Consider the following 18,961-nt stretch of genomic DNA (forward strand, 5'->3'; position numbering starts at 1 on the left):
GAGGCAAATATTCTCACCGTTCCTTCTCAATTTACATATTCAAATATCCTATATGTTCATAAAAATCTTGACTCTTTTCCAAAAAACAGCAATATTCATAATATTAATACCAGATTTAAAGACAAACTTGCTGTCCCCAAGCATCGTTTAGAAAAAGTCAATAGGTCTTTTATGGGAATAGGTATAAAATTTTACAATAAGATACCAAAGGATATATTGGAATTACCTTTAAATAAATGCAAAACATCTGTTATGATTTAATTATTTACTGAGCAAGGCCTATTACTCACTAAACGATTACTTGAATGACGAGCGTGCATGGCAATAGTTTTAATGTTCGGGATTTTCATTTAATGTTAGACATAGACACCTATATAAATACCTATGCATTGTAAATAAACTAATTCATTGTAAAAGTAATTCAATTGAGTTTCTTGCCAGTTCTTCTTAATTGAATCTATATACCGATCTGGACGGTAGGGAAAAAAATTCTAATGTAAAAACTTGACGTTCATAAGCGGCTAAAATGTCCTACATGAATAAATGATTTTTGTATTTGAATATATTAATGTTTCTTAGAGGTCGGTAAGGCGTTCGTGAAACCTCTGGTGTTTCAGGCACAGTTTACGTACACAGGTTACGTATTAATAGTAGTAAACTCAGGCACAAGTTACGTATTAACCGTTTATCTTCAAATGGGCCGTATTATGCTTGTAAAATAAATTACCACCATCGTGGTATAAATAAAATTGACTATTTATATTTGCTATTATATAAGTAATAACTAACCTGTGAAACGATTATTAATATTTTTTAAAACTATGATATAAGACAACATTTTATGCTATAAAATTTCTTTTGGTAATTTTAAGTTGGGTTACAAATATCACTCTCATTAATATAAATAATTGGTCACTTTTATCCTTCTATAAACAAGGAACTATAGTTATATGTAATGTAAATATATATTCCACAGTAGCGACGCAACTGAAGTCTGTGGACCTGGCAGAGTCTGTGTCGGAGGTGGAGGAGGAGTCGTCTGGTAGTGATACGGCTCACTGCCAGCTGCTTTGTGATAACGTCGATGCTAGGTCTGTATATTGTTGACTTAAGTAGGTTGGAAATTTTTTTTATTTATACATGTTTTTATTCTATCAATTTGTAAATAATTTAAAAATTGATGGAAAAAAACATGTATAAATAAAAAACATGTATAATTATGTGTATATATATATATACACATAATTATATATATATATATATATATATATATATATATATATATATATATATATATATATACACACGATGGTAATCGAACAACCACATATTTTTTTGGTCCTGAAACTCTAATAATTATATTACATCTGTAATGACTCTATGTAGTCTCATTTAATTTGTCCCGACTACTGGAATATTTATTGTAAAGATTGCGTTTAAAATATAATAAAAAAAAAACAAATAATTGTTTATTGCAATTTAGAAGGTTAATGGAGTTGCGACTGCTCGAGAGTTACAAGAGGCGGAGCGGCGACGGCGAAGAGGAGGAAGGCAGTGCGTCCTCCGCTATCTCCCCTCACTCGCACCCGCACCTCGGAGATCTCGATGAAGACGATTCCGCTTGCGAGGAGGAACTAGCAAGATTGGCAGCACAGGTCATTAACACTTTCATGTTATCCAAACAGTTGTTGTGATACAGTGATTTTATGCTTTTATTAAATAACTGTTATTCTGTATTATGTAATTTGTGTATTATAATTAATTGTAGTGATTCATCAATATTAGCTTAGCTGCCTTTACATGGCAGATACTTTCACGACCGATCAGAAGCATGCGCTATTATGCGCTGGAAAGCCGGCGCGCTCACTGATGATTGTGGTATTGCATTTAACATTTTTTTCACACATTTAAGATATATAAATTATCTACAATTTTGTTTTTTCTCCGTAGTCAGTTTATGTCCTTCATTTTGCAATGATAATTAGGTATTAAATAGAGCGCAAAAGCACGCACGATTAAAATAGTTAGTGATTTACCTGCACACCATTTCCCGCGTGATATCCTATCCGCGCGTGTCAGAGCGTACGTGTAAAGGCGGGTATGTATGGTGTGGTCGGCAGGCGCAGTGCCTGTCGGAGTACCCGTCGCTGGCGGCGGGGCGGCCGCCGTCGCCCGCCGCGCCGGCGCCGTGCTTCGCGGGCGACGTGTGCCGCCCCGGACACACGCTGCTCTGGGACCTGCTGCAGGACGGCGCCATCGTGAGTCACCTGCCACTATATATTTATTATCTTTATTGCACCACAATAACAAAAATTCATATATATATATATATATACAGAAGAAAACAATATTTAGAATATGGGTACAAAAGGCGGTCTTATCGCTTATGCGATCTCTTTCAGACGACCTTTGGGTAGAGGAGAATAGAATACATTAGTGAATTTAATGGATCATAATAGAATGGTTCACCCGCTTGCTTTAACGGTACACGCTGGCGGAGCACAGGTGGAAGACGATAAAATGTACATGAGGTCAGGTCAGTTTGATCTTAACAAATTCACGAGGAATATATCATCATGGTTTCCATGGTGACCGAGTGGAGTTACCATGACGTGGTATGGTAGGTGACTAGCTATGGGGTTAAGAATCACATTACTAATAATCCCCTTCCCACGACTTAGCCTTACAGATGTGGCAATCGTATCCGTATTTGTGTTAAACCAACTTCTGAAAGAAAGGATGTTTTCAATTCCAAAACATTTTTTTAATGTAGTGTAGATCTTATCTAAAACTGACGTAATTTAATGATGAATGAATGACGAATTTAATACGATTAATTAGTTAATTTAATTTTGCAGGAACAATTAGGAGAAGGTTTAGCGCTAGAGGCGGAGAAAGCACTGTGCGCCTTACTGTGCTTCAGTACTGACAAATTTATACGTATAAAATTCATTGAAGGCTGTCTCGATAATCTCGCTAATCACAGGTAACTATTGTATTATTAACATTACATGCAAATAATAACTTTATTCCAATATTTTTTTTATTTACGACTACTGACTCTAGGTATCATAGTCCATGCTACATAATACTTATGTTTCTAATAGTGAGCAGTAGAAAAGTAAGTCATATCGCTTCGGTTTCGAATAATGATATAATGTATTTGTGTGACGTTTTTAGATCTGTGGCAGTGTCGCTTCGACTGCTGCCGAAGCTATTTTCATCTTTTCAACAACTTCGTGGCATGGACATGCATCAGGTATGTTAGTTTAGCTACTTTTGTTAACGATTTTTTTACGAAGTGTTGTAATATTTGCAGTTTATCTAAATTATAGAAGAATAGTAATCGATTTTGTACATATGATATGATGAGATACAAACAAGAGGAATCGAACCCGCGACCATCGGAAGTAAAGCGGTCTGCTAAATCGCTACACCATAGAAACTGTTAGATGTGTCGCAATAATTTGTTGTAAACCTCTGCTTACATTTCATCACTCTGAATGTTGATCAAACGAGTGTGGGATCGAATAATGAGCGATCGCGGTGTGCAGGTGGTGATGTGGGCGGAGCGCGAGCGTGGCATGATGCGGCTGTTCCTGGAGGACCTGCGCCACTACTCGGTGCAGGCGGCGGCCGCGGGCACGCGCAGCGAGCACGCGCACTACGCGCACATCACCGAGCTCACCGTACGCTTACACTTCCTCACCGCCATCTTCTCGCCCGTCGGCTCGCCGCAGCACTTCAGGTACGTTACCCGGGAGACCCAAAACGTTCAGTAGATTTTATATAGTATGTGATAAACAGATGGAAAATAGGCTTGCGTATTAGACGCTTTGTCGTGTACGATTGTTATTGAGCAATTTATGTGTGTAATTTGTGTGTAAAGTGTAATTTTAAGTTTTTGTATATGCTTATATTAAATACCATAACTGTGGCATTGGCTGCAGGTTAGGTTTGATATATTTAAAAAATTCCAAGTAAATGTAACTGGAAAAGCGATAATTCTTTTTAGAATTTACTTCAATTTACTATAAATAAGTCCGTTATTCAATATATACGCTGTTAAATAATTTTTTACATTATTCTTTTTGTCTAAACCTTCAGGTATAAACTAGTGTTCAGCTGGAAATTTCTTTTCCTTTTACGTTTATTGTGTTTTGCAGGCTAACAGTGGATCAAGTGGAGGAGTTATGGCAGTGTCTGGTGGTACGCGGCAGTGGCGAGTGTGCGGACTGCCTCTACTCATGGTTACTTTCGCACACGAAATCACCCGAACAGCACGCACTTGGACTGGATGCATTACGGTTCTTATACGTTGAGAAAATGCCTACTTTAGACCCTGAGGTAAGTAATAGTCTAAACTTTTGTCGTGTAGGTATTTCGTGTTTAGTTATTACGTTTTTAAACTATTAAGTGAGTGTTCATATTAAATACATAACTAGAAATGGATGAACCGTCTGGCGGCCGGTGATCAGATTCACATGACAGTAAAAATAGGTCCCAATTTTATTTTCTTATAGACTTTGTTTTATACTCGAACATATAATTTAACCTTGTACCTACTTTATATAATATAACATCTGTAATAAACAAAGTGCAAAAAGAGCAGTGTTTTGATATTTGGATCATTGTGTAAAGACAAATGTAAATGACAATGGTAGTCTATCCAAACGAATCTGCTCCAGACACTGCTTAAATTCTTACTCGTGTGCATGCTATGCTATGCAATAATAGAATTAACAAAATTTGACTTAACATTTAATTTTGTTGCAGACGATAAGCATAATGGGGCTAAGCCTGTACCAGCAACTGTGTAACCTGGCGCGCATGGCGCTGGGCGCGGGCGATGTTCGTGATTCGCCGCATCCGCACGCGCTTGCTATGGACCACCTGTGGAAGATCGCACTCAGGGCTAACAGCACTGGTAACTCGAGTTACAACTTTATTTGCATTCCGCGACGTAATATATATAATAGTCTTTTAAAGACGTAACATGATCGTACCAGTAGTGTCCGCGATTTGTTCGCGTGTATATTTATAAATTACCAGCTAACAAAGTACTTTTTATTAACAACAAATATATTTTATTCATAACTCAATTATTCAAATATGTAGTAGAACGTGTATCAAAAATGTTCCCAAAATGAATTTATAAATAAAAATATTTTGGGGTGTTCTTTTACACGCTTTCTTTACCCTATAATACTTATTGATCCTCATTGAACATATTCATTATTAGCTACTAGCTTCGCCCGTGTGTACATGTATTATAAATATTAACGTTCCTCTAGAATCACTCTATCTATTAAAAAACAAAATCCGTTGCGTATCCGTCTTAAAGATTAACATACATAGGGACAAACAGCGACAGCGACTTTATTTTATACTATGTAACAATACACAAACAGACAGTTTTTCCCAAGCACTACGGATCTTATGGGGCGCTTGTGGAAAAATCTGCAATTCCTGTAACGATAATTTTGTATTTCTAGATGTTTCGATGGGCGCAATCCAGTACCTGAATAGTTATTATATGGGACAGCAGCTGCAACAAGAAGATGATTTCGTTTCTAAGTGTATGTTCCATCTGTCTTCCGCTGCCGAGAGACTCATAACGAAAGAGCAGGATGAGGATGGTTCTATAGCTCCAGACAAAAATAATGAAGATGAGCCGAAAGATACAGAAAAGACCTCAGATAAACAGAATATTTATGAGCATATGACTGAGGAGGCAGCTTTACAGTGTATACAGAGAGCACTTCTATTGCTGAAAACACACTTAGATACATTTAAAAGAAGGTAAGTTTAAATTTATTTTTATGTACTTGATTTCATCTCATCTTGTCTGCGTACTGAATTAATTCTTCATGTACATGTAGTACTAATATATAATCAATGAATTCAGCATTCACGACGGCATTGTATGTTATTGTTTTCGGTTGTTAGGACAGGTTTGGTGTTGAGAGTGAAGAATCACACTTCGTATTTTGGGTTGGAACTCGTGTATGTCGATTTTTACATGCTGTTACTCTAACTTATACTAGTCATATGGCTATATATACTCAACGCTACGTGAATTACGTGACGACAGAAAGTTATCTAACGTACACTGGCACATGCCATTATTTTACTACTATATCACATGTTCATCTTTTTTAAAATGAATAATTCCGATACGACGTCATGCCAAGATTCCTTGCAAAATATGGCAAGTATAAACTGCGGTGTGGCGGACTGTGCAGGTACGCGTACCACCTGCGGCGGTGGGCGCTGGCGGAGTCGGGCGCGTGGGAGGGCGCGGCGGCGGCGGGCGGCGCGGGCGGCGCGGGCGGCGCGGGCGGCGCGGGCGCGGTGCGGCTCACGCTGCAGCCGGCCGGCGCCGGCCCGCGCGCCACGCTCACGCTGCACCACGCCGACCTCGTGGCGCACCTGCGCGCGCACGTGCACGTCTGGTGGGAGAAGCAGGTAACGCCGCTCGAGTACTCTGCATCCGTATACCACCACGCCGACCTGGTGGCGCATTTGCGTGCGCTAGATAGATAGATATCGATGAAGGCCATGTAATAGCGATCTACAAGTATATACGCGTACGAAGCCGCGGGCACTACTAGTATATGTATATAATTACAAAGATAGTGCAAAACATCACTGATTTCAACTATGCCGCCCACAAACAATAATAATTAAAATTATCGAAATGAATGTACACATGAAAAAATTATTTTGTGTGGTCTTAGCATGTAATGCAATAAATTATGTTCAATAGATACAAGGCGAAGATGGTGTTACGGCTTTGTCAACAGACGGTCCTCTTCGTATGATAACGCAAGGTCAAGAACTTACAATTGACTACGATGAACGGACCCTATATGACATGGGGTTTAAAGACAATCAGGTAAATATATGTTTTGTTTTTACTAAAGTAAATTAAATTATGTAAACCGAGGTGTAATCTGCATGTGTTTTATGGCACGTCGTTTGTCACGTGAACAAACGAAAGTGGAACTGCAAATTGAACATGAAGACGCAATTAAAACGCACTGGACCTAGCTATTCAGTCTTGAAAGATCAAATATGTATATATGATCTTTACCAATCCATGCCCGGTGCAACCCGGTTTTTAAATATGTGAATACTGCGAAATAAAGGGCGGACAGAGGGTCTAATATCTGTACTTATTTCAACGGGCATAGGGTTGATTTTAAAGAGGCGTATTACTTGCAGCTGGTGTTCGTGTCGGTGGGCGTGGGCGGGCGCGGCGCGTGGGCGGAGTGGCCGTCCGCGCAGCCGGCGCCGGCGCGCGCTCGGCTGCCCACGCTGCTGCTGCTCGACCCCACCTACTTCCACCACCTCTTCACGCTCATGCAGGCGCTAGGACGCATGAAGGAGCCCGGCGCCAACGGGGTAACATGCTCCTTTATCATAATCTGTCACTAACGCTATGGTTCCATAAACAACCTTTAATTTAATTTAATTTCATAAAAAAGTAGTTTCCGTACGTGGTATACGTACGTATAAGTGGTTTACGGTATTAAGATGAATAACTATTTTTTTGTCAATGAAAAACGGTTATGAAACCATACACAATACGAATGTCAATTATTTTATAAAAAAAGGTAGTCTTTGTTTTAGATAGATACAATAATGTGTCAGTAAATCAAATCTATTTTAATACTACCCTATTTTTTTTTATCAAGAAATGTGTGTTTATTGCACATCGATATGTTATTTAAGTCTTATCTGTATAAATAGTTATTTAATATTTATTTCCGATTGTGCTATTTAAGAATCGCGAAAAGCTGACAACATAGGTTATGTGAAATTTGTATCTGAGCTAAAAAACGGTCTAGTTATAGTAAAGGAATTGTAATTACTTTTATTCTTATACTGCTATTTATAATGGCATTAATAACTAACTGAAGAGCTAATATTTAAAAAAAATATTGTATCCGTTTGCAGGAACCTGTAGCACATACCAAAGCTCAACTTCTATCACGGCGAGTGTGGGATATCCTTCAAGCGGTACCACTAAATCCTGCACTTTTAGAAGCTTTTCAGAACCCAACAGAAAGCCAATTACCAGAACTGCTCGATCCGACCAGTCCGCAAAAACTTATGTATTCCTTACACATCATTGACAAATTGAGTTCAATTAATAATAGTTCAAATGTCAAAGAACCGTCAAACAGTATCGAGAAGAATGAGGACGACAAACTGGCGGTGGAAAATTGGAATGAATTGTTTATAAAAAAGGGCGGGTTGAGGTTGCTGTACGACATAATGATGTCTGGTGAGCACAAAATAATTTTCTATATATCATATATAGAAAATATATATTCATAATGAATGATAGTCATAGAATGAATACTTCTAACAAAGCATTATATTCTCGCCTTTATCAGTATGATTAGTAAATATTACCTTATTCATTGCTTACAATATATGTTATTTGTAGGTGTTTTACAAAGGAGCGATGATAGCGAGTGGAGGCAGGACTGCCTCGCACTACTGCTGCAGTTGCTTTGTCGTATCGGCACTCTGCCGTCGTTGGATCCTGCACAAACGCCCAAACTGCATCCGGTATGTTAAACTGATTACTCAAAATGATTTATATTTAAGTAAGAGTATTAGCTTCATAAACGTATAATGAAATTGTACAGAGCTAAATAGAAGTAAAGACCAGATTGACTCCTATGGTGTCTTAATATTTACTTACCGTAATTTTGCACAAAGCGGCTGACTATGGGTGATTATTTTGCAATACCAGGTCCGACAGTCTAATCATTATAGACCCTTATTTTATTATACGAAGCCCAAGTATCCAATAAATTTGGAGCTTGAAATTTGTATATTGCTAAATATAAGCATATACTTTTATCATCATATACTTTGCCATGTTAAATCCACTATTAGTATGCAAATTTCATTTTTTTTGTCTCACCTGTTTAAGAATATATATACATATATATATTTTGTAATCATTATTATTCTGATAAATATACATACTGTGTTTGTTTCATAGGCATTATTATCTCTAATGAGCGTGGAAGAGACGACAGAGCGGTTAATATCGATACTCTGTGAAGCGGCTGCACTCAAGGAGCCCACTACCTATAAAACTGGATTTTGGGGCCGTGCACAGGTAACATTTTGTATTATAAATAAAGAGTAAGACATTTTTCTAATTTGAACAATGTGTGTATTAATGTTTTCCGCAGCATTTTGTTGTTGACTACTTTGTATTACATTTCTAAAAGTCTCTCACATTTTCTTCGGTTTATCCTTAATATGTCCCATCGTTTGTATATGTTTCCTGTTAAAAATGTATTTTATTTCTAATTAAATTATTACATAATTATAAACAAGTAGGGATTTCATAAATCATTGTACTTTTCTATATATATAAAGAACTGTATTATAATAATTATTATTACTAGAAAAGAAATGGATAAGGCTTTGGCCGGATACCAGATTTTCGACAACGTAAGAGGCCGGATATCCGGTTACCGGATATTCAGTCCTTTATCGTTACACGATGCTATCATAGGCGCGGTGAAAGAAATCGTAAATATTCGGGCGCGTTCGGGTGTTATAGTGCGTGTCAATTTGTGTTTGTTTCTCAATTTGCTTGTTTATTCCTCAATTTGCTTGTTTATTCCATTACTAATACCTACATACCGCGGCATACATCATAAAAACTAACATTCACCTTCCTAATTGGCAGCATCAATGACGCAAAGACGTCAGCATACGCAAAGAGTTCCACACATCTATTTTATTTTAATGTTATCGAATAGTGAAAATAAGGCCGGATACCGGATTGTTACTGGACATTGATTTCATTTCCAATTATTTTGTAATAGTGGATGTTAAAATGCAATAGTTTTAAATGTGTAGAGAACGTTAGCATTGTAGTGCGTGTGGTGTCAGGTGGTGCAGCACGCGATGCGGCTGTGCGTGTGGTGGGCGCGCGGCGGCGGCGACGCTGTCGCGCTCTCGTGGTCGCTGCGCCGCGCCGCGCCGCGCCTGCTGCTCGACGACGCCGACCCCGCGGTATGTGACCGGTACCGGGGACGGCAGCTAGTTCAATAATAAAACAATATCATTGTGATATTACGTAGATTGCTGATGGAAATTCGAAATGGCTATAAAAACTGTGTAATGTAACAACGCAACCTTATTACATACTCATTTAATCTATTTTAATGATTTTTTCGTATGGGGCTGATGTACACAATGAACGTTGTCCCCTCGGTCAAATTTTCTTTTATTTATTTACTACCTATTCGCCCCGACTTCGCACGGGTGTGCGATATATTATACATATAAACCTTCCTCTTGAATCACTTTATCATTAAAAAAATCGCGTCAAAATCCGTTGCGTAGTTTTAAAGATTTAAGTATACATAGGGACTGACTTTATTTTATACTGTGTAATGATGTTGAAGTTACGCCCTTATTTTCCATAAATTTAAGGTCATGCCCTTTTTTGCTTTTTAAATTCTCTCATTTAATAAGTGTTTCTACATACGGAGTAGACTGCCTCGGTGGTCTCACTTTTTAGCACACCGCCTCACTTCCAATGGTCGCAGGTTCGATTCCTCGCACGTTATAAACATTTTTTATTTGTGAGTATGATTGTTTGTATCGGTCTGGGTGTTTTCTATGTATCATATGTATGTATAATATGAAACAAAAAATCTATGTACATATTTGTATCTGTTTTCTAGTACCCATAACACAAGCTTTAGTTAGATTTACTTGAGACAACATATGTATACTGTATGAATTGTCTTGAGGATGTAAAAAAAAAGTAGTCCCTTTTTGATTCGGAATCGTAAAAGTATAATTGTGGGTGTGGTTGCAGGTGCGTCGCGAGGCGGGCAGCGCGCTGTACCGGCTGTGCGCGGGCGGCGAGGCGGCGGTGCTGGCGCCGCTGCTGCAGCTGCTGCTCGAGCACCTGCCGCGCGCCGCAGACATGCGCCCGCACCCACCGCACCACCACCATCACCACCACGAGGTCTTTACTACATCTCTCTTTCAGTCTCAATCCCTCATTAAACGTTACATTACTACTAAAAATGTATAATAAGCTTTTCAGATTAGACAATTACCCCTAAATATTATGACTTGCTATATAAAGAAGATTTTACATTGGTTAATAAACGAAATATAAATATATACACTGCTACCTAGCAATATCGCGCATGTTATATTTGAGGATTGATGCAAGGTGCCTTCGCACGCTAGGTTATAGCGTGCGAAGATGCCTGCCATGATGCCAGATGAGGCCCATATAACAATTACTGACTGATTTAATGGGTATAATTATGTCAAGATATGTATGTATAATGCTCATTTTATCTCAGAAAGAGATCAAACTCAGTCTCACACCCTTCACCCTTCTTGTTTCGATTGTAAGATCTAATTAGAATGAAATTACAGGATAAGAGATATGGTATATTAGTTCTCTTGAATGCCAAAAAATAAATAGTATTGCGGTTGTCACATGATAACGTAATAATCGTGCTGTTCATATACATATGGGCGAGAGTTACCTCTTATGATCAGGTGCGCGTTAAAGTGATTTTCATTTCCATTACATTAAAAAAAAGATATTTCAAGTAACACGTTATGATGCGTTGCCATTTTGCGTACTTCTGTAGTTTAATTTAACAACAAAAAATAGACAAGAAAAACGAGAGATTAATTATTGTTTCATTACTATTTAACAGGTGGTTCATCACCATGCAGAAGAGGGTAAAGAGCCATACGGGCCAGCGTGTCGTGATTATTTTTGGCTAGTTTGCAGACTGATAGATGGTTTGCCGGAGGATTTTTTTAAAGGTACAATATTTTATATATATTTTTAGTATGTTTGTTTGTAGACTCTCACTGATACTTGACAAAAAAAGGATAATATTAGAAAAATGGTGCATATGATACCTGCCTTTTAAACAGGTAATAAATTGCAAAATAATCTAATAATAGTATTCTTGGATATTGTAAAAGTATTGAAGTCACAATTTTAATTTGACTGCTATAAAAACTATTTACAGAAACTGTTCGTGGTACAAAAAAAGATTTTAATTACTTATTCATAATCATAGCAACTAATAGTTAATATGGTATTAAATATACTAATAATGAAATAATAAAATTCGTGTTATAAATATGAAAGCATTTAACATAAGAATTTAAAAAGAAAACTTTTATTATCGCCTTTAGAAGGTGCTACATCGGAAGACAGCGGGGCCCCAGACTTAAATGAACTGTGCGAACAAATTCGAGCAGCGTTAGAAAAACGGGAAATTATCGAGCGACGCACCGAACCGTGCTCTCCGGATGATGGCCTTTATGGACAGTTGAGTTTAATAACTCACCTGCTCAAACACCCACTTAGGTTTAAAACATCCGAGCAGGGCACTAGGACTTTGGAAATGGTAATTATTTCTTAGTTAATTTTAAAAATTATAGATTATCAATAATAGAAGTATTTTGATGGTAAGTAAAATTTATTATTTCTGCTAAAAAAGGTTGAGGCTTTTTCTATATTTTTTTAGCGTCCCATGAAAAGCAGGAAGTTCTAAATAAATCGTGTGAAATAAAGAAATTATTATTTTTCTATATTTATTCAAATAAATCTAATACTACTTCGCAATAGTCATATTTTTTTATGACTTATTAGTAGAATGAAGAAGAAACTTGCATGCTTTTAAATAAATGTTGTTTTGAATTACATTTTTAAGAGTTTTACGTTTATAATTATATATTGTAACACTATAAAATCCATTCTTAGTCTCATATTAAATGGCGTTTATTTACTTTCTTATGAGAGATTCTGTTTTTTTTAGGTATTCGGATTTTTATTCGATGTTCCGAATCCAGAGAAACGTAATCTGCCAAAGTGCAAATCGCAGAAATCTCGCGCAGCCGCTTATGATTTACTAGTAGAATTGGTGCGCGGCGCACCTGACAATTATATGATATTGCACCATAAGTTAATGGAACACCATAAACCAGGTTAGTATGTAGTGGTCAAAGTAATATTTAATATCAGTTTTTTAAAAATTGTAACAGTATTACTAAATTAAAGATACAGTACAGACCAAGTTATTAAAAAAGTAACGTCATGGGTATCGAGGTACTCATTCGTTTATCACCATCTATTGATACTTTTAATAACTTGTTATGGTAAGTGACTCAGTGATTTCAATTGGATATCTTACCTTCTGGCATAAATATAAGACTACATCATTAAATCAATTTGGAATGCTGTAATATAGTTGTGATCCTACAGGCCATATCAATATACGATATTCAATAATGAGGATTATTGTTCAGGCGGCTCATCTGTGTACCCGTGGGACTATTGGCCGGCGGAGGAGTCTCGCTCAGAGTGCGGTTACGTGGGGCTGACTAACTTGGGCGCGACCTGCTATATGGCATCGTGCATGCAGCATCTGTATATGATGCCACAAGCTCGTGCCGCTGTACTTCAAGCGGACGTAGCCGCCAGCCGACACGCACCCACGCTGCACGAGATGCAGCGGATGTTCGCCTACCTCTTGGTATTATCTCTTTTTCTTCTTAATAATGATGATTGTTTATAGCGCACTAAAAATGAGTACAAAGTAATTTGACTATAATAGGGAAATCCACTTTTACGTTTTTTTAAATCAAGAATTATAATGTTGTAAACCTTCACCATGTTTTCGTATACACCTCAACTTCTAAGTCTTTACAATTATATATAAACTTTATGTTGTTCTCAAACAATGTTATTGTAACAGGAAAGCGAAAGAAAAGCCTACAACCCACGGAGTTTCTGCAAAGTATACCAAATGGATCATCAACCCCTGAACACCGGTGAACAAAAAGACATGGCGGAGTTTTTTATAGACCTCGTTTCAAAACTTGAAGAGATGACACCAGAGCTCAAGACACTTGTAAAAACTTTATTTTGCGGTGTTTTGAGTAATAATGTAGTTTCATTGGTATGTTTAATACAACTGTATTTTACGCTATGAATAATAACAGTAAAAGAAACATATTTTAACTACTGCAGTAATTCATTGTTTATAAAATGGCAATATTGTCAGTTGCCTTTGTTGCGTCATATTCTCACAGTCAAATATCACTGCGGTTGGACAACATAATAATACCACCAAGCATAAGCATGTACGAGACTAAACAATGTAGAAAACGTTCTAAGAGTGGGTGTTACTTTGTATAGTTGTAAAGTCTTTAACTATGTATGTAAAACATTTTACTACCGAGGTTGTCCCTAATAATTGTGTTGTTATTAATAGGACTGTCCGCACGTGTCCCGCACGCTGGAAGAGTTCTACACGGTACGATGCCAGGTAGCCGACATGCGCAATCTCCACCAGAGTCTCGACGAGGTCACCGTTAAGGATACGCTCGAGGGCGATAACTGCTATACCTGTTCACAGTGCGCCGCCAAAGTGCGCGCAGAGAAACGGTACATTTATTTAATTAATACATATACAGAATTATTTTATCCCACTAACAGGTAGTTGTTTTTGTTACATATTTTGTCAAGCACAATTTGTTATAGTTTTTTTAGTAGTCCAAAAACTTAAACGTATGTAAAGTATCTTCTTTCATATACAATAATATTAATTGCTTTATTTATGTGTAATTTATTTTACTATGGCCTATGATCTATACCCTGATTAGTTTTCGTACCAACTTTTATAAGTTAAATCAAATTCAATCATTTGAAATAAAATATATTTATTGGTACTCTCAATATTTCAAATACATAGGATCCTCATAGCCATGAAATTAGTAGTATAAAATATTATTCGATATGAGTTTAACAAATTGTAAAATATTGCAGGGCGTGTTTCAAGAAGCTACCACGCATTTTATGTTTCAACACGATGCGGTATACATTCAACATGCTCACCATGTTGAAAGAGAAAGTAAATACACATTTCTCGTTTCCAATGCGGCTCGACATGTCCGGATATGTCGAGAAACATCTTATGCCAGCACAGTATCAAGGTATATTTAAAAACTTACATACATAATAACTAATAATACTAACTACATAATAAATGTTACAAAATAGGGTTGTTAAACTCTCACTTTTATGTTTTTCATCATTCTACACGTAAGGTTTAGTAAACTTGTTATGAATTTTACAGAAATGAAATATTCCATTTTTAAATCGTGTTTTAAAGTGTTCGGAATCAAATTCCTATTAAAAACACAATGTTAAAATAACCCAATCATATGTTGCGATGTACTTATGTTTGTAATTGCTCTATAATACGATTATATCACAAATGAGGAAATACATATTAGAAGCTTGTCTTAAATTTAAAACAGAATTAAAATGTTTAAAGGTAACAAGAGTATTATATTAACGTAACATGACTTTTTAGAGGAAAAAAGGAAGTCTAGTGAAGGGAAGAAAGATGGTGAAGCTAGTCCGAGTACTGAATCTGAAGATAACTCGGAATTTGAAGAACATTATGAGTAAGTTATTTATGTCCCGGTATAAAAATGTATTGATTTATTTTGCCCTAATTGATGTCGCTTTTAAATAATTATTTATTTTATACATTAGCAATTCTACAATAATATCGCAATAATATGTTAAGTTCCTTGTCTATTTTCTGAAAACCGCGTAGTATATACTTTGTATACATTTGTTAATGCTTCATTTGTACATCTAGATACGAATTAATCGGAGTCACAGTACATACGGGCACAGCGGACGGTGGACATTACTACTCGTTTATCCGCGATCGTGAGCACGACCACCGGGACCGGTGGCTTTTATTCAACGATGCTGAGGTTAAACCTTTCGATCCTGCACACATTGCAGCTGAATGCTTTGGAGGCGAGATGACCGTGAGTCTTCTACTAGTAGTTATTTTGTTTTATTTATAGACTATACTGTAAATTTTGTTAGATTTACTGTAGTCTTAAAATTCATTTCAATAAAAACAGGCGTCTACGTTTATCAACAATAGTGTTACTAAAATGTTGTCTTCGTTGTTCACATAATTATATTATGAACTGTAATTAAATTTTTATGCAAAAAGATTGTTCAGGATTCACTCCGAAACTACTTAACCTGTTTTTATAAAATTTGGTTCACTATGTTAGTTTTTATCTATTTCAATATTAGAATAACTGAGCTACAGCAATGCTGATCTGGTCAGCGAGTAATATTAATAAAGATTTACATATGTGTTTTAGAGTAAAACCTACGATTCAGTAACAGAGAAGTTCATGGACTTTTCATTTGAGAAAACAAACAGCGCGTACATGTTATTCTATGAATTGAGTCCACCACGGAGTCATCGCGGTTCCGATTGCGGACAGGAGGAGGCACAGGTACGTTCATAATAAGTTCATGTATCTAATCTGAAGCATCTATTATTATTTTTTCTATATATATAATATAGTTGCTCTATACTTAACATTTTTCCTCCCAGCAAGCCGTATCGTAATTCACTATAGATATGTAACAAAAAAAGTTTATAAACAAACATTTGGCACATTTCGAACCGCAAATTTAGAGATAAAAATATGAATTTGACTGTGTGGCATGAAATTAATTAAATCAAAATAAAATTAGATGTGAAATAGTGTAAACTCGGTTTTACTAAAATTTAATGTTGTCTGCAGTCGTCAACAGCAGAGGAGTGCGGTTCGATGGCGAGGGAGGGTCGGTCGGAGGGTACGGAGAGCGGTGAAGGTGCCGAGGGGGTGGAACTGCCACATGACCTTCTGCAGTGGATATGGGATGACAACATGCACTTTCTGCACGATAAAAACATATTTCAACACTCATACTTCACGTACGTATCAGTACTAAAGGTATATTATGAACTGAGCCCGTAATTTCGTTCTCTCGTTGTATAAAATTGTAACAATTTTTTTTGGTTTCAATGAAAAGTAAGGCGACAGGTATCAACGTAATGACGTTAATACCTTCTCCCTTACTTATGTAACTCCGCAATATCTTTGCACAACAGTTATATTCATAATTGTGTATACTAACAATAATTGTAGGCTCAATTATGAAGTATATTTGACTTTAATAAATCATTTACATAACAGAAGCTATTTTATTGTATAGTAATAACTATAAGAACATGGTATTATTACAGTTTCATGGGTCAGATGTGCAGTTCAGTGCCCCAGTCGCTGTTGACGTTACGGCCAGAGATCACGGAGGTAGCTGCGAGGCTCTCCACTTCGTTCTTTATCGAAACTTTCATACATGCTAAAGAGAAGGTAAATATTTAGAAGGTTGTTATTGTGTGGTTTCATTGATGTCTATTACATATATGTAACAATGTTACTAACAACTCTTATTTAAAACGGATTAATATATTAAATTTTGTAGTATTCAGTAAACATAAGTGTAGTTTAACAGTTACAATTGGGAACCATTCACATCTGTAACTCAACATAGTTCAAGAAAATCGTTACAATTGAGAATTATTAATAATGTTACATAATTAAGACTTACTTAAATGCTTAAAAGGAAAGACAATGCTAATAGTCAAGCTCGTTACATATTCTAGTACTATATGTTACTACAATCTCGTAAACACAGCCGACGATGGTGTCGTGGGTGGAGCTCGTGACGAAACAGTTCAACGCCTCCGCGGCTGCTTCAGAGTGGTTCCTCGGACACATGGCCGACGACACGTGGTGGCCTATGCAGGTACTATATATTTTTTTTCACACTACGATACTGGCAAACATTCATACGACCCATCTGAGTGCCATTGTTACTATATCAATGTTACAGTGAGAATATAAAGATAACGTATTGATATTCGAGCCATGCTAACATGTTTTGTAAACGTGCTAAATTAGGAGCTACTCTCCTATGGCGCTTTTAATTTTTCTGTTTTTCAGTTATTGGTAAACCAAAAGACATAATTACGTACTTATTCAGTGAAAGAAATTTATATATTTTTTTTACATCTATTGCAAAAATGAAAATAATAATATTCAGCATTTAAGGAAAAACATAAATATGACCTTTGCATTATGATTTACACTGATGATGATGTAATACTGTCTATTTGTGCCTAATGAGCATTCGTTTTTTAAATTTAGTTAATAATGGTTATTCTATTCATACTGTTTCTTTTCAGGTTTTAATAAAATGTCCGAATCAGATGGTTCGACAGATGTTTCAACGTCTTTGTATGCATGTTATACAAAGGCTCAGGTGTGTATTTTTTTATTGTCCTGTATTTTAACACATAAATTATTTTAATTGGCTGAATATTGTTTATCAAAATGTTTCAACTATTCATCTTAAATATCTTTATTTTCACCCTTAAATAATGCTCTAATACATATATAGTACAATTTTTATATTATATATCTATATAAGCAATATAATTATTTAAAAGTTACAAACTTTTTAAATATAAATACATATTTTGTTTCAGATCTAGTCATTGTGCCTTATACCTTCAGGGTATGGAGGATGGTGAGGATAACAGCAAGTTGGGAGAAGCAAGTTGTGTTACTAGGTTTATAAGGATGTTGTTGTCTTTGGTAAGTTTATTGTATATATATTCAATTGTCAAAGGAAATGGTTCTTAAATTGTTCGCAATATCCTTGCCAAAAGTGAACATCATTCTATAATTCGGTTTTTTTTATATTTATTTCAGTAGTCAATTTATTATTTAATTGTAGTAAACCTTATCTCGCGAAATATTTACGTGGTAAGTAAACCTTGATCTGTGAAGAAATCGTGGAGTTCATAATATGAAGGAAAATAGTTATCATTAGTTTTTATAAATATATTTTAATAAATTAATTTAGGTCATCAGTAAATTTTCAATTATATATGATATCATAATGCTACACAATAATTTCGTACAAGATTTTAGAACTATGAACAGTCCTCTTACCAGACGCAATGTTTTGTCAGTAATTTTT

General features: G+C 36.1%; 1 protein-coding gene across 1 annotated transcript in view; it reads left to right on the plus strand.

Moving 5' to 3' along the window:
* Nucleotides 1-18,961, plus strand: part of LOC131847757 (ubiquitin carboxyl-terminal hydrolase puf) — a 40,753-nt gene that overhangs the window by 6,585 nt on the left and 15,207 nt on the right. The window contains exons 10-41 of the mRNA XM_059197406.1: nt 977-1,091; nt 1,484-1,655; nt 2,121-2,258; nt 2,859-2,986; nt 3,181-3,259; nt 3,555-3,748; nt 4,167-4,347; nt 4,777-4,927; nt 5,496-5,802; nt 6,246-6,468; nt 6,770-6,898; nt 7,228-7,407; nt 7,963-8,293; nt 8,459-8,583; nt 9,026-9,145; nt 9,934-10,056; nt 10,871-11,023; nt 11,739-11,850; nt 12,232-12,446; nt 12,858-13,026; nt 13,348-13,574; nt 13,797-14,000; nt 14,316-14,488; nt 14,870-15,036; nt 15,420-15,513; nt 15,714-15,891; nt 16,243-16,380; nt 16,675-16,847; nt 17,160-17,286; nt 17,612-17,722; nt 18,162-18,238; nt 18,465-18,573. Coding sequence (XP_059053389.1) covers nt 977-1,091; nt 1,484-1,655; nt 2,121-2,258; nt 2,859-2,986; nt 3,181-3,259; nt 3,555-3,748; nt 4,167-4,347; nt 4,777-4,927; nt 5,496-5,802; nt 6,246-6,468; nt 6,770-6,898; nt 7,228-7,407; nt 7,963-8,293; nt 8,459-8,583; nt 9,026-9,145; nt 9,934-10,056; nt 10,871-11,023; nt 11,739-11,850; nt 12,232-12,446; nt 12,858-13,026; nt 13,348-13,574; nt 13,797-14,000; nt 14,316-14,488; nt 14,870-15,036; nt 15,420-15,513; nt 15,714-15,891; nt 16,243-16,380; nt 16,675-16,847; nt 17,160-17,286; nt 17,612-17,722; nt 18,162-18,238; nt 18,465-18,573 — 5,123 coding nt within the window. The remainder of the gene's footprint in view (nt 1-976; nt 1,092-1,483; nt 1,656-2,120; nt 2,259-2,858; nt 2,987-3,180; nt 3,260-3,554; nt 3,749-4,166; nt 4,348-4,776; nt 4,928-5,495; nt 5,803-6,245; nt 6,469-6,769; nt 6,899-7,227; nt 7,408-7,962; nt 8,294-8,458; nt 8,584-9,025; nt 9,146-9,933; nt 10,057-10,870; nt 11,024-11,738; nt 11,851-12,231; nt 12,447-12,857; nt 13,027-13,347; nt 13,575-13,796; nt 14,001-14,315; nt 14,489-14,869; nt 15,037-15,419; nt 15,514-15,713; nt 15,892-16,242; nt 16,381-16,674; nt 16,848-17,159; nt 17,287-17,611; nt 17,723-18,161; nt 18,239-18,464; nt 18,574-18,961) is intronic.

The sequence above is a fragment of the Achroia grisella genome, unplaced genomic scaffold (genome assembly GCF_030625045.1).
Source record: "Achroia grisella isolate CSIRO2021 unplaced genomic scaffold, CSIRO_AGI_Agris_v1 utg540, whole genome shotgun sequence".
NCBI classification, from domain to species: domain Eukaryota; kingdom Metazoa; phylum Arthropoda; class Insecta; order Lepidoptera; family Pyralidae; genus Achroia; species Achroia grisella.